Source organism: Penicillium canariense, assembly GCF_028826845.1.
Source record: "Penicillium canariense strain IBT 26290 chromosome Unknown utg000004l_segment0_segment0, whole genome shotgun sequence".
Classification (NCBI taxonomy): domain Eukaryota; kingdom Fungi; phylum Ascomycota; class Eurotiomycetes; order Eurotiales; family Aspergillaceae; genus Penicillium; species Penicillium canariense.
In genome coordinates this window covers 4,664,395-4,676,028 of record NW_026622731.1, presented here as the reverse complement: position 1 = coordinate 4,676,028, position 11,634 = coordinate 4,664,395, and the positions used below count along the sequence as shown (strand labels likewise).

Below are 11,634 nucleotides of genomic sequence, written 5' to 3'. Positions count from 1 at the left end.
CATACCACCCCCCAAATACTTGGTATCTAAGACGATAAAAAGTAGCGCGCCCCACAGCTACTGTATTTTATGCGGTTTCTGTCACCTCGGCAATCGAAATCTCAGCCGTGTTTAGCGTCGATTCGACGGCTCGGGCGCCCGTGGCTGGGCCAGTCCTATATCGGATTACTGTACCGCCACCGATCTTTAAGCTCCACTATCTTTCAGTGCTATAGCCCCACTGTTTGTCAACTTCACTTTCAGCTTCCTCTACTCCGTGCTTTCAGCTCCACTGCCTCTTGGCCAGCTACACCGCTACTTTCAGTTACACCGCTGCGCTGAAAAAGAAATAGATGCTAGCAATGCGATCTACGCTATGATCGTCGAACAGTGGAAATGAGATACGAGTTAACTCATAGGATATTCCCGCATATTTGACCTGGGCCGCTCCATCGGAGCTGCTGCCAGTGGGTCATTGGAGGCCGACAGATGAGTGATGAGAACAATAATAAAAATAATTAAAAATAATCGTAAGCACCGTATCGCATTACTCAGCATCAAAGTAGTCATAGTTAATTAGCTAGTTAGCGAATTTACTAACTAGCAAGGTATCGTTACGAGATAACTAAGCAGTATTTATTGCTACGGTGGGGGGCAGCGCCAGAAAAGGCACCCATATCGAGGCATTGCCAAATACATAAGTTATCACTTATCCCATTAATACTGTACATAACAGAACTGCGCTCCTACTATCTTCTATCATCCTTACCAGTTTCATGTCAATGACAATGAAATACCTAATAACAGGAGCAACAGGTGGTCTCGGTGGTCAAATCTTGGATTATTTTATCGCTAAAATCCCCTTTTCTGAATTTGCTGCTTCCTCTTCCAGCGCCGACAACAGATCCCTGTTTGAGAGCCGGGGAGTCAATTTTCGTCATTTAGATTATGAAGATCCTGCCACCCTTGACAGAGGCCTAAATGACGTCGAGAATTTGCTTTTCGTGAGCACTAATGCAAACGTGATCGACGACGAAAAGGTTAAGAGACAGCACCGAAATGTTGTGGACGCTGCCAAGAAAGCCGGTGTTAAGCATGCACGTTGTCCTACTACCACTTGGATGTCCTTATATGGCTTTGACTAATCGACTGTACAGGTTTGGTACACCTCCCTTCCATTTGGTGGGCTCACGAACGATTCTGAGGTTTCAGTCCAACGCGCCCATTTGGCCACTGAGAAGATCCTTCAGGAGTAAGGCACCCAATCCCCCTCCACCATCAGCAGGTTTGATCAACTACTTAACTATATAGATCCGGACTTACCTTTACTTGCATTCGTGAAGGAATTTACGTTGAAGGCTTCCCGCTCTTTCTCAACTGGTACCCAGAGACGACCGATATCACTCTGCCGGAAGATGGAGAGATTGCGTTCACGAGCCGTACAGAGCTTGCTGAGTGTACAGCCCGTCTCATGCTTGAGGGCGGGTTCAAGAACATGACGATCCTCCTTACAGCTGGGGAAACGATCACGGCAAAGGAACTAGTAAGCCTGATTAATGAAACTACGGGCCGTCGCATAAAGCTCCGATTTGTGTCACCGGACGATTTTGTGCACCAAAGTGTGCTCCATGATAAGCAGGGAAGGTCTAGGGTGTTTTTTGAGGTTCTAGCTTCGCTATGGAAGTCTGCTGCCTGCGGAGAGCTTCGAGCAACGGATGGTTTAATGCGGGAGATTTTGGGTAGAGATCCGATAACACCGCGAGATGCAGTGAGACAGATGCTGGTAGAGAATAGGGACTATACCTGGCATCAGAACTATGCTTCAAAATGAGTACATACTCACACAAGTAGCCGCGAGGCTGTTAGAAAGCAAGAAATCATATATATATTTTATGTTCGAAAACGCTAGGCTGCTTTTGGAGGGCTTTTCTACTCCGTTTGTATCTGTAAACACTCTGATACATTAGGACCCAAAACCTAAAGACATTGATTTGTCTTCAGTTTGGAGATCGCTCTTTTATTTTGGAATTTGAGTTACATCCGTACCTTGTTAAGATTCTGATTAATTCGTTTGCGAGGGAGGAACGGATATGTCATGCTACACGGTCAAGTGGCCTAGCATGGACTGAATGCTCAATGCTATCTGTGTGGGTTAATGCACCGCAAAACAAATTGCTTGTGCCTCGTAGCTATCAATTGCTTAAAAGGTTGCCAGAAGAGCAGGCAGATATAATCTCAAATATTATTGAAGTATATAAAAAAGAAAGGGATTTATGATTGCAGTTATAACATACACGATTCTGCTACGGAGCCGTCGATCAAAGCAATGCAACAGGATATGTATTTAACACTGGCTCTCCATGCGATTGCATTGTATCCGGAGTGGTCTTCCATAATACAACGGCTGATAACAATCTTTCCACTTGATCTTGGAGTCGTTGAGACTCGCGGGATAATCCATCCGTATAGTCTTGATCATGGTGGCCAAGACAAGATAGAGTTGACACCAGGCCAGGTTGATCCCCATACAACCACGGGGGCCTTTGGAAAAGGCAACCAGATACTTGTCAGAAGAATCTCCCAGCCACCGCTCCGGCTGAAACTCATTGGGTGCATCATAATACTCCGGCGACATGTGAATAAAGACATGTGAGGTTCCAACACTTGTCCCGGCGGGGATATGGTGAGAGTCAATCTCAGCACCACCGGCGGGGACAATACGGGGCAAAGGTGCCACAACACCATGTGTCAGTCGGAGAGCCTCTTTGATCACGGCAGTCAGAAGCGGTAGTTTCTCCAAGGCCTCAATTGGAGGAGCCGGTGCATCCGGTTCTGGCCAAACTTGAACAATCTCCTCGTACACATTTTTATACAGGTCGGGTTGCTGCAGAATTCCGCTCAGAGCCTGAACCATGGCGCTGGCCACTGTCTCACCGGCGCCAATAACAAACGTCTGAAGTTCCTCAATCATAATGTCTTGACTCAGCTTAGGCTGCAGCTTCTCCTTTGTATTGTCTGACGGTGATGGTACCAGGAAGCTTAGCATAGTGTGAGGCGGAATAGTATCAGGGCATTGAATGCCCCGAGTAACATGGTCTGCCACCGTGGTTCCGGCAGCAGTAAATTCAGCCTCGCCTGGAAGTGTGATTATTGCCGAGATGGAATAGAGCAGGTTTCTCAGGGTTGGGAAGCTTTTCATAAGGACGTAACTATCAAGGCCCTGGTCCAAGGCGAGGATTAGTGGCGACTCAAATTCTCTGGCTTCAAGAGTTCCTAGGGAGCTTCCCAAGCATATGTCTGCCATTATGTCTTGGGCTAAGCAGCGGAACGCCAGCGACATGTTCGACAGCTTCCCTTCCTTGGTCTGTTTATCAAGTTGGTTTATTAAGATACCTGTCTGAACCACGAAAGGTCACTTATTCAGTTCTTGTTGTAGATGTTCTTGTATACCATACCTGTCTATTGATGGCCTTCTGCATCTGTTGCACACTCTGTCGCGAGTAGAACGGCCATATAAGATCCCGTCGTTCTTTGGCCAAATGGTAGTTTGTGAGCCCGAACGTGGAGGATCCATCCACTATAGCTTTGTACACATCAGGGTCTTTATCCCATCTGGATTTTAAGTTGTAGATATCGGAGTGAGCCTTTGGTGTTGAAAAATGCAACTTTACAGGCAGATTAGTCCCCAGTGCCGGATACCATAACAAGAATTGTACAACATACGCGATGTGGTCCATATCTGACAACAGGTCCTGTTGTGTCTTAGTTTTAATATTCATTGGGCTGGGGGACAAAAGCAGCATCTTAAGCTACACAAAGATGACCGTACCATGAAGCTGATGTAATTCGCCCAAAATATCCGTCAGAGACTTCCCCAAAAGCCACTCATGGTAAACCAGCCACCAGTCAGAGACAGCTGCTAATTTTGGACCGGGGAACTTGGCTAGAGGATGCAGGACTGCGAGGAAAAAAGCAGCACAGACCCAATAAAGCACGAGTCCTGCCACAAATGCGGTCGCGATGGATTTGAGCTCCAGGTTATGGAGGGTACGAAAAGAATCCATAGTAGGGTTGGTAGGATGTCGGTATGGTTACTGAGTGACGAGAAACTTCCAAAGCGAGCGTAAAATGAGCTGCTCGACATTTATTATTATTCATCCCTCTCTCTCGCTTCGTCGTCATTCAAGCAATTTTATATTACAATACTGGGTACAATACTGGTGTTTATAGATACAGCGATAAGCCAAAAGTGGTTGGGGTTGAGGGTCCCACCCGATCACCCCATCGGCGGAAAACGGATGCGTAATGTACCCCAGTACACCCGCTTCGTGCCCGCCCCACCTACACCGCCTACACCCTCTACTTCTACAAACTAGAGGCGCACTACAACAGGCGCTACGCGTCTATCATAACACTACTTCGTACAATTCAGCGGGCGCTATCATTAGAGATGAAGCTGGTGTACTAGAATCTAGATAGGGAAGGGAATTGGAGGCTTTAGCGTGGCAGCAAATCCTGGCAGAAAATTAGGGGGCTGGAGTTCTGAGTGTAGATACGTTTGGACCGCCACGTAAATACGGGAGAATCTTGCTACCTATGTAGGTAATCAACCAAAAACACGCACTGAATGGCGCATTTCGGGTGGATAGGTCCAAGTGGATAAGCACTGAATCAAGGGTTGTACTGCATACGTCAAGTTTCTGTCATTCTTTCCATTGAGGAGGGCTAGATTGCGCATGATAGCTACTCCCCCAGCTGCCCCATATTTCATCGGTTGCATCATTAGTGCATACATCCTCGTATGTGGCTAGCTGGCAAGAACTCGAGAGGGTCCAATGATCGAAACCAACTCCACAGGGGACGATCGACGCGGCCCAAGAGATACATTACGGTCACCACTAACGCTGTAAGTATAGTGGGCCAGGCGGGCTATCAAGAGAACTACTCCGTATGATGATGCCGCCTTTATCAAGTGGCGTAGCTGAAACAGATGGCGGATCTTGGTTCATCGGGTAGCTACTGAATTGAGTTCGAACTATACCTTAGCGTCTCTTCTTGCCCCACCCGGATCCGGCGGAAGTAAAGTTTATCTTAGACCCCGCTAGTGTAGCGATGAATTACATACAATACTAGCAAGATTACCAGACAAGGAGCGGGGGGATGTGGAGGGGAGCATTTTGTAATTCCTGCACTTTCCCCTTTGAGCAGATCGACACAGCTCGGGATGCAGTTCGGAGAGCATTCAAGCCCGCCGAATAACTTTTACCACTTGGGAAGGGTGTGATGTTGTAATGTAAGCTGCCTATCACTAATAGAAACGTGGCCAACGTCATGCCAACATTTTGACTGAACAATATGGTATTAGGAGGATACTATCTTTGCGCATGCAGTTACAGAGTCCCGCTGAGGGGTGGACCAGCATCGGCTGCGGATGAAGGGATCATGAAAGCATAACTTATTCAGATTATTCATATCTGAGATGATTTGAGACACGAACGCTATGTTGCATCTCTTCACAGCATAACAAATTGCAACTGTACCCACTGTACTCTTAACCCAATCGCCTGCCCATGTGTGCCTCCATACCGTACACAATCCGACCCCCGCGAGAATTTAGAACTTTTCAGTAACTTTCACCTTCACTTCCCCTGTCCCATGCTTGGGCGCTCCAGTCAGTCGAATATGATGCACTGCTAGATCGTCTGGCGTAGTGTCACATATCTCCATATTAAAGGTGCGAACGAGCCTGGCAATGGTCAGGTATATTTCCGCGTATGCCAAACTAGAACAGCAATGTTCATTAGTACTTGACCTTAACTTAAACCCCGAATTGACAGAGGGGATATTATGGATTGGATCTTACTTGATTCCAAGACACTGTCTAGTGCCCTTCGTAAACGCAACGATAAACTTATCAAGGTTGACACCCTCCTTAGACGCCCTGACCCAGCGCTCAGGGTCAAAGAGATGGGGATCTGGAAATATCGACGGGTCCAGGTGGACCAGGACAGTACATAGACTGACGGGGGTCTGTGTGTGCACCAGTTAAGAATAATGTAGTAGAATATCACAAAATGCATAAGACTTACACCCGGCGGGATTATATAATCACCGTACGTCAAGGCCTTATCATTCGAAACTCTGGGGAGCCGTATTGCTGGGCCATGGGAGAGCCGAAGACTCTCTTGAACCGCTCCGCTCTGCCAGCACTCGTTATTTTGCTGTCGCTCAACTTGTCCTCTTTCTGTTCCTCTTTCCCCGGAAAGAGAAGGAAACGAAAGAATGGAACAAGAAAGAGGGTATAAAACTCACTAGATAAGGAAGAGATTCAAGTTGAGAATGGGAGTATACGCCGTTCGACACACTTGGCAAAGAGTCTAACTCCTCGCGCAGCTTCTTTAGGATAGACTTGTTGTTCAAAATATGGAACATGCCAACACTGAGAGCTCTTGCCGTTGTTTCTGTGCCTGCAAAAATAATCGTCGTACCTTCGTCTCCAAGACGGTCAAGTGTCCTCTCCTGGAGCGGGATGGTTGGGTCTTCTAGTGCTTGCACGATCACGGATTTGGATGGTTCTTGTTTCCCTTTCTCTAAAGAGGCACGAATACTGTCTTTAATCTCTTCCTGAGATGCGACAAGATACGAGGCCCCTGGGTGAATCAATCGCATGATCGGAATAGGCAACTTCTTGACGGTATCTGCGACCCACGGAAAGAACCTAGTAAAATGATAGAACTGAATAAGCCCTAGAATGGCTTCCCTCACTGGAAACTTGAAGGCTTCACTCCCGAGATAGTCGGAGTTTTTTCCGTAGAAATACGCCGTCACAATGTCCGCGGTTAGTGCGGCAAATGCAGCGTCTAAGTCAGCAATCTGTCCACGATGCATGGTCTCCTCTAACCGCGAACATAAACGCTCAATCCTCTCGTGGATAGCTGACTCCAGCCGAATAACCGCAGCCTTTGAGAAGTAAGGGCTCAGGATCGAACGACGTAACCGGTGGACTTTGTGGTGAATGGTGGCGAGGCTGGCTTGCGGAACCGAAAATGCGGCAACTGCATCATGGTATTTGTCTGTGCTTCGGTGGTTTCCAGCGTAGACCGTGCTATAGTAGTGCGGATCACGAATGTGGAGCTCATTGGCATTTACTCGAACAATAGGGCCTTGTCGAAGGAAAACATCATTGTTAGCTGACCATGTGCAGAGGGTTTGCCTTACCACGTACCGTACTCTTCGTGCATCCTCTCCATCTCCCATAAGAACATTCCATCCTTCACTACATCGAAGTAGAACTCGTAGAAAGGACCGATGGCTGCCAGCTTTGGTCCGGGAAAATTCCGCAGAGGATGCAGGTAAAGATTGTACCAAGCTCTTAGAAGAACATAGGTCGCCAAAGTAGCAACAACAATTCCAAGGGTTGCCAGCCCATTCTGCCTACTTTCTGAAATTATGCTGAGCATTGCACCGCTATCTTCAGATTGATACAGCACGCTTAGAGACAGGACAAATAGCACAAAGAGCTGATTTGCCAAGGTCGCTGGTTGTTGTCTACCACCAGGAAGATGATGATTAAAGCTCAAAGTTTTCAAAATATTTATAAGCCACTAGCTTCACATATACTACCAAGACTACTGTAGGTATACGAGGGCTCGTTTTCGGCAAAAGCTATCTCTCCACCACCAAGGATGTTACGTCCAGCTGTGGATGCGATTGACGCATCGCCAGAAGACCCGCACAGCTGGAAAGCAGGGAAGATCGGTACCTATGCCCTGATTATCATCTGCGAATCATATGAAAGTGTGTTATCATTATCATTATTATTATTATTATTAACGCATCCGTCAGCCCGAGTGCGTAGGTTGATCGGCAGCAGGCCCAGCGGAGCGGTTCGGGTGGCCGCGATATCTATGTATTCGCGAGCAGGTTTTTGTGAAACGCTATTACAATCTTACGGCAGTTCATTTGGTATTTGAGCTATGTAAGGTACTTTTCTCCCGCATCGACGCTTTGATAGAATAGTGGGTCCTCTCGCATGCCAAGGTACTGGGTGACAACGCTAATGCTGTTAGTGTCCGTATCTAGCTGAGGTTCCAAATGATTGTAATTTTGCGAATTTCCAAGATCAGCGAACCATACCGGTAAATCAGTTCCCATGCAGTCTGTAAAATAATCCCGCGTGGATACGGAATTGCCAGAGGGTATAATCCCCAGCCTCGGAACCCACCCATCTATGCCATATCTTTTGGCTAAATAGCAATCCGCAACTTGGACTCGAACAACTTTTTCTGTTTCTCTCAATATCTTTTCAGATCTCCAGCACAATGACAGGCAATCAATTCCCCATCGAAAAGTACATCGCGGCTTTAGCCAAGTTTCTGGACACAATCGATTACCATGACGAGAATTTCAGCCATGAGCAGCGTCTGGAAAGCCTACGATACGTTTATTCTCAAACGGCAAAACATTTCGACCAACCAGTGGAACAAGCTGCGCTGAATGTCAGTTCCAAAAGGCTGCAGGCCGTCATGCGAACTAGCACGCTCGTCACTGTATACTGCTGGGCAAAATGTCCTCTTGATGTCATGGTTGGAGTGTCTGTATACTTCGTGTATATCATCATGCTGGATGACTCTAGCGAGATACCTTCTGCACAAATGAAAACTTTCTGCGAAGACTTGATCAAGGGAAGGCCTCAGAAGCACCTATTCTGGCAGCGCATGAATGCGCATCTGACAAATTTCCTCCGCTATTACGGCGGTTTCTGTTCAATCACGATCTTTAGAAGCACATTGGACTTCTTTCAGGGCTGCTGGATTGAGCAAAATAACTTCGGCGGTTTCCCTGGGTCAAGCTACTTCCCTCATTTCCTTCGTCGTCTGAATGGGCTAGGCGGCATCTCGAGCGCTACGCTCTTCCCCAGCTCGGATTTTGATGAGGAACTCGTCTTCAAAGAGATTACTACCGCGGTTGCGCAAATCGAACCGCAGCTTACACTCTGCAACGATTTGATCTCGTTCTACAAAGAATACGACAGCCCAAGAGACCAAATCAATTTGGTTAGCAACATAATGAACTGCAATGGAGTTGGATGGGAGGTTGCTTTTGAACAGTTGACCCACGATACGATCCTTTCTTGCGAACAATTAGTGAACGTGTTCAAGGGCAAAGACCCCAAAGTCGAGGCTACTGTTCGTGCCTTCGTTCAAGGATATGTCACCTGGCATCTGTGCGATCCGCGATTTCGAATGGAAGAGGTCTACCAGCAGGCTGGGCAGAGTGAGGCCGATATGAAGTTCCGTCAGTTTTACGAGAAGGCAACAAGTATTGGTGTGCTCGACTTCAAACTCTGGGCTAGCCCATGCGACCTGAACCGCGATAGCATAGATGGGGAGAAGGGACAGGCTTTTGGCTATGTTTTCCAGAATGCTCTTACCATTTTCGTGAAAGCATGGGACCAATGGATGCCAGCAAAGCTGTTGCATAAGTAAAATGGCTCAGCTGGTCAATAGCCTAGGCATGTTTGAAGGGGGTGAAGGGGTGGCTCTCAAGCATTTCCACGTTTTAAGTGATTTTTCTGTCTTCTGTATATGCAGCAAATTGATTCATCAGGTTTCCTTTCTTCAATTTGAGGCGCAATCAGTATAGAATTTTACCAAATTGTCCTTTGAAATTGCACCTCCGTATATTTTGCCTAACAAGACTACACTCCAGATATCAGAGTATACCATGTTATCATATAGTAAATTGCATCTCTATATGTCCACTTCGCTCGCAGTCCGACAACTCCTCCCGATCTTACTGATTCTTGTTTAATTAGAATCTAACGAACATGTCTGTTCAACCGGAGCCATCCAAGCACCATGGCGACAACAATCTTGCTGCGAGAAATCGAACCAAAACCGGACGTCGGGACGCAGCGCGAGAAAGAAACGCCAATTTTCAGAAGGACAATTATTCTACTCTAGCTACTACGGTCCAAATTTACTTTTCTGCTAAGATCTTATATATGTTACACAGCGTGAACGGTGGACGATCTACACCTGCTTCGGGAACCGGGCTGTGGAAATAAGGAAATCTTGAATAAACTCGACTCGTAAGTTAAGTCGCAGCCTAATCAAAAGCACTCAATATTGCCCGGATTTGAATCACTTGGTTAAGGCTAGTAAATTATCAGGGAAACTGAATATGAATTGGTCTGGTCATCAATGAGCTTATACCACAGTCATTGTGACATGACTGTGCGCTAAATTCAGTTACTCCCTACAGAAGCGGGTAAAGCACAGGAAAGGGAGATCATTATCAGTGGCTATATGGGAGTTCCTGACTGCTCAAATTGGAGTGGTAGATTCCTTCGTTCAGTTTGCGTACCGAACTTCAAATCCGCCAGTCATGAGCTTGTCGGATTCGGTCACATTCTCGAACCAGAGAGCGCCTTCACTGCGACGCTTCTCATATGGAGCAGCATATCCCTCTCCAAAAGGAGGATGGTTGTGATACGTTGTCGCGCACCAGATTGCGAACCCGGTTGCGAGATCCTCTTGAGACAAGAACCAGCGGCGCAAGTCAACTGGGACGGTTTCAGGGGGATTCTCTGAGAAATAATCCTCTTTGCGATGAAGATATTCCTTTTCCAACTCAAGGCACCTTTGCTTGAGCCACGCTTTGGCTTCTTCAACTGATAAGCCCTTCAGCCTGTGAAGAAGGGGAACTGCGTTGATCATGCTGCGACCTTTGCCGTAGGTAGAGTGTATCTCTGCCTCCTTATCATAGTGATAGTAGTCGTAGACGTAGCATGAATGAATCCAAAGGGGCAAGAAGATGTCCCGAACAGAGTCCATCTGCTCCCGTGTCAGATCCAACTGTGAACCGAACTCGGCGTTGTCACATGCCACTCTGAGTTGAACCAGTTAGTAAAAGAAGATCAGGGAAATTGGAACTAAGGTAACTGACGGCCAGGCAATGTAGTTCGAACGATCCAGGGCATATTCCTTCATCGTTTTGTATTGGGCCATTTTGGGCTCCATATCGATTCCCTCGATCAACGCAACGAGGGCCTTCACACACTTCGGTCCGAGCTTGGGATCCAATTCTTCAAGGAACTTGGGCCATTTGGCCATCGTCTTCTTGTAGTTTTCTTGCCAAACTGGGTTGTCATATTTGGGATCTTTGGGGACGGGGTTTGCATGAAGTGTAGCGCCCAACTAGAGACAGAGCGTTAGGAACAAACAATAATCGATGGAGAGTTAGAACAGGAGAGGCAGTATCCTCACCATTTCCGTCATCTGCTTTTCGAAGCCTTGATAGAGTACATTCATTTAGCAAAGCTCTATACAGCCTGGGTTAAAAAGGAAGAATTCTCATACACTCATAAAAGCTCAAGACTTCATTGAGATAAGCCAGCATGGCGACTCTGTCTGGGAAACTCTCTGCGAAGGTAACTGCAGCAAAGTTGCCCCTAGGTCCCAAGGCTCCCGGCATCGCGCCGACGTTGTCTTTGCCAAACACATCAATTTGGGCTTGGATCGAGGCATCATCTGCGCGTTGAGCATACTTGCTGATATGGGGTGGAAGTACTTGGAAGAAGTAGATCGGGTCATTCTCCCAGAGCTTGCGGTCCAGCATAACCGAATGCCTTCTGAGTTCTTCCATCTTGCG

General features: G+C 47.1%; 5 protein-coding genes across 5 annotated transcripts; 2 read left to right on the top strand and 3 right to left on the bottom strand.

Moving 5' to 3' along the window:
• Positions 1-761: 761 nt before the first annotated feature.
• On the top strand, positions 762-1,810 carry N7482_007946 (uncharacterized protein; the record flags this gene model as incomplete). The annotated part of the gene is made up of 3 exons (XM_056690070.1): positions 762-1,067; positions 1,137-1,231; positions 1,291-1,810. The coding sequence occupies 3 exons, from the start codon at positions 762-764 to the stop codon at positions 1,808-1,810; spliced, it is 921 nt and encodes a 306-aa protein (XP_056542499.1).
• A 513-nt stretch (positions 1,811-2,323) lies between these two features.
• N7482_007945 (cytochrome P450) lies at positions 2,324-4,043 on the bottom strand (the record flags this gene model as incomplete). Its single annotated transcript, XM_056690069.1, has 4 exons — positions 2,324-3,343; positions 3,435-3,644; positions 3,703-3,731; positions 3,809-4,043. The coding sequence occupies 4 exons, from the start codon at positions 4,041-4,043 to the stop codon at positions 2,324-2,326; spliced, it is 1,494 nt and encodes a 497-aa protein (XP_056542498.1).
• Positions 4,044-5,592: 1,549 nt separating this feature from the next.
• N7482_007944 (cytochrome P450) lies at positions 5,593-7,439 on the bottom strand (the record flags this gene model as incomplete). Its single annotated transcript, XM_056690068.1, has 5 exons — positions 5,593-5,761; positions 5,843-6,009; positions 6,069-6,179; positions 6,292-7,142; positions 7,205-7,439. The coding sequence occupies 5 exons, from the start codon at positions 7,437-7,439 to the stop codon at positions 5,593-5,595; spliced, it is 1,533 nt and encodes a 510-aa protein (XP_056542497.1).
• Positions 7,440-8,300: 861 nt separating this feature from the next.
• Positions 8,301-9,467, top strand: N7482_007943 (uncharacterized protein; the record flags this gene model as incomplete). The annotated part of the gene is made up of 1 exon (XM_056690067.1): positions 8,301-9,467. One exon carries the CDS (start codon positions 8,301-8,303, stop codon positions 9,465-9,467), a length of 1,167 nt encoding a protein of 388 aa, XP_056542496.1.
• An 867-nt stretch (positions 9,468-10,334) lies between these two features.
• On the bottom strand, positions 10,335-11,628 carry N7482_007942 (terpene synthase family protein; the record flags this gene model as incomplete). Its single annotated transcript, XM_056690066.1, has 4 exons — positions 10,335-10,872; positions 10,930-11,180; positions 11,250-11,275; positions 11,343-11,628. The coding sequence occupies 4 exons, from the start codon at positions 11,626-11,628 to the stop codon at positions 10,335-10,337; spliced, it is 1,101 nt and encodes a 366-aa protein (XP_056542495.1).
• Positions 11,629-11,634: the final 6 nt, after the last annotated feature.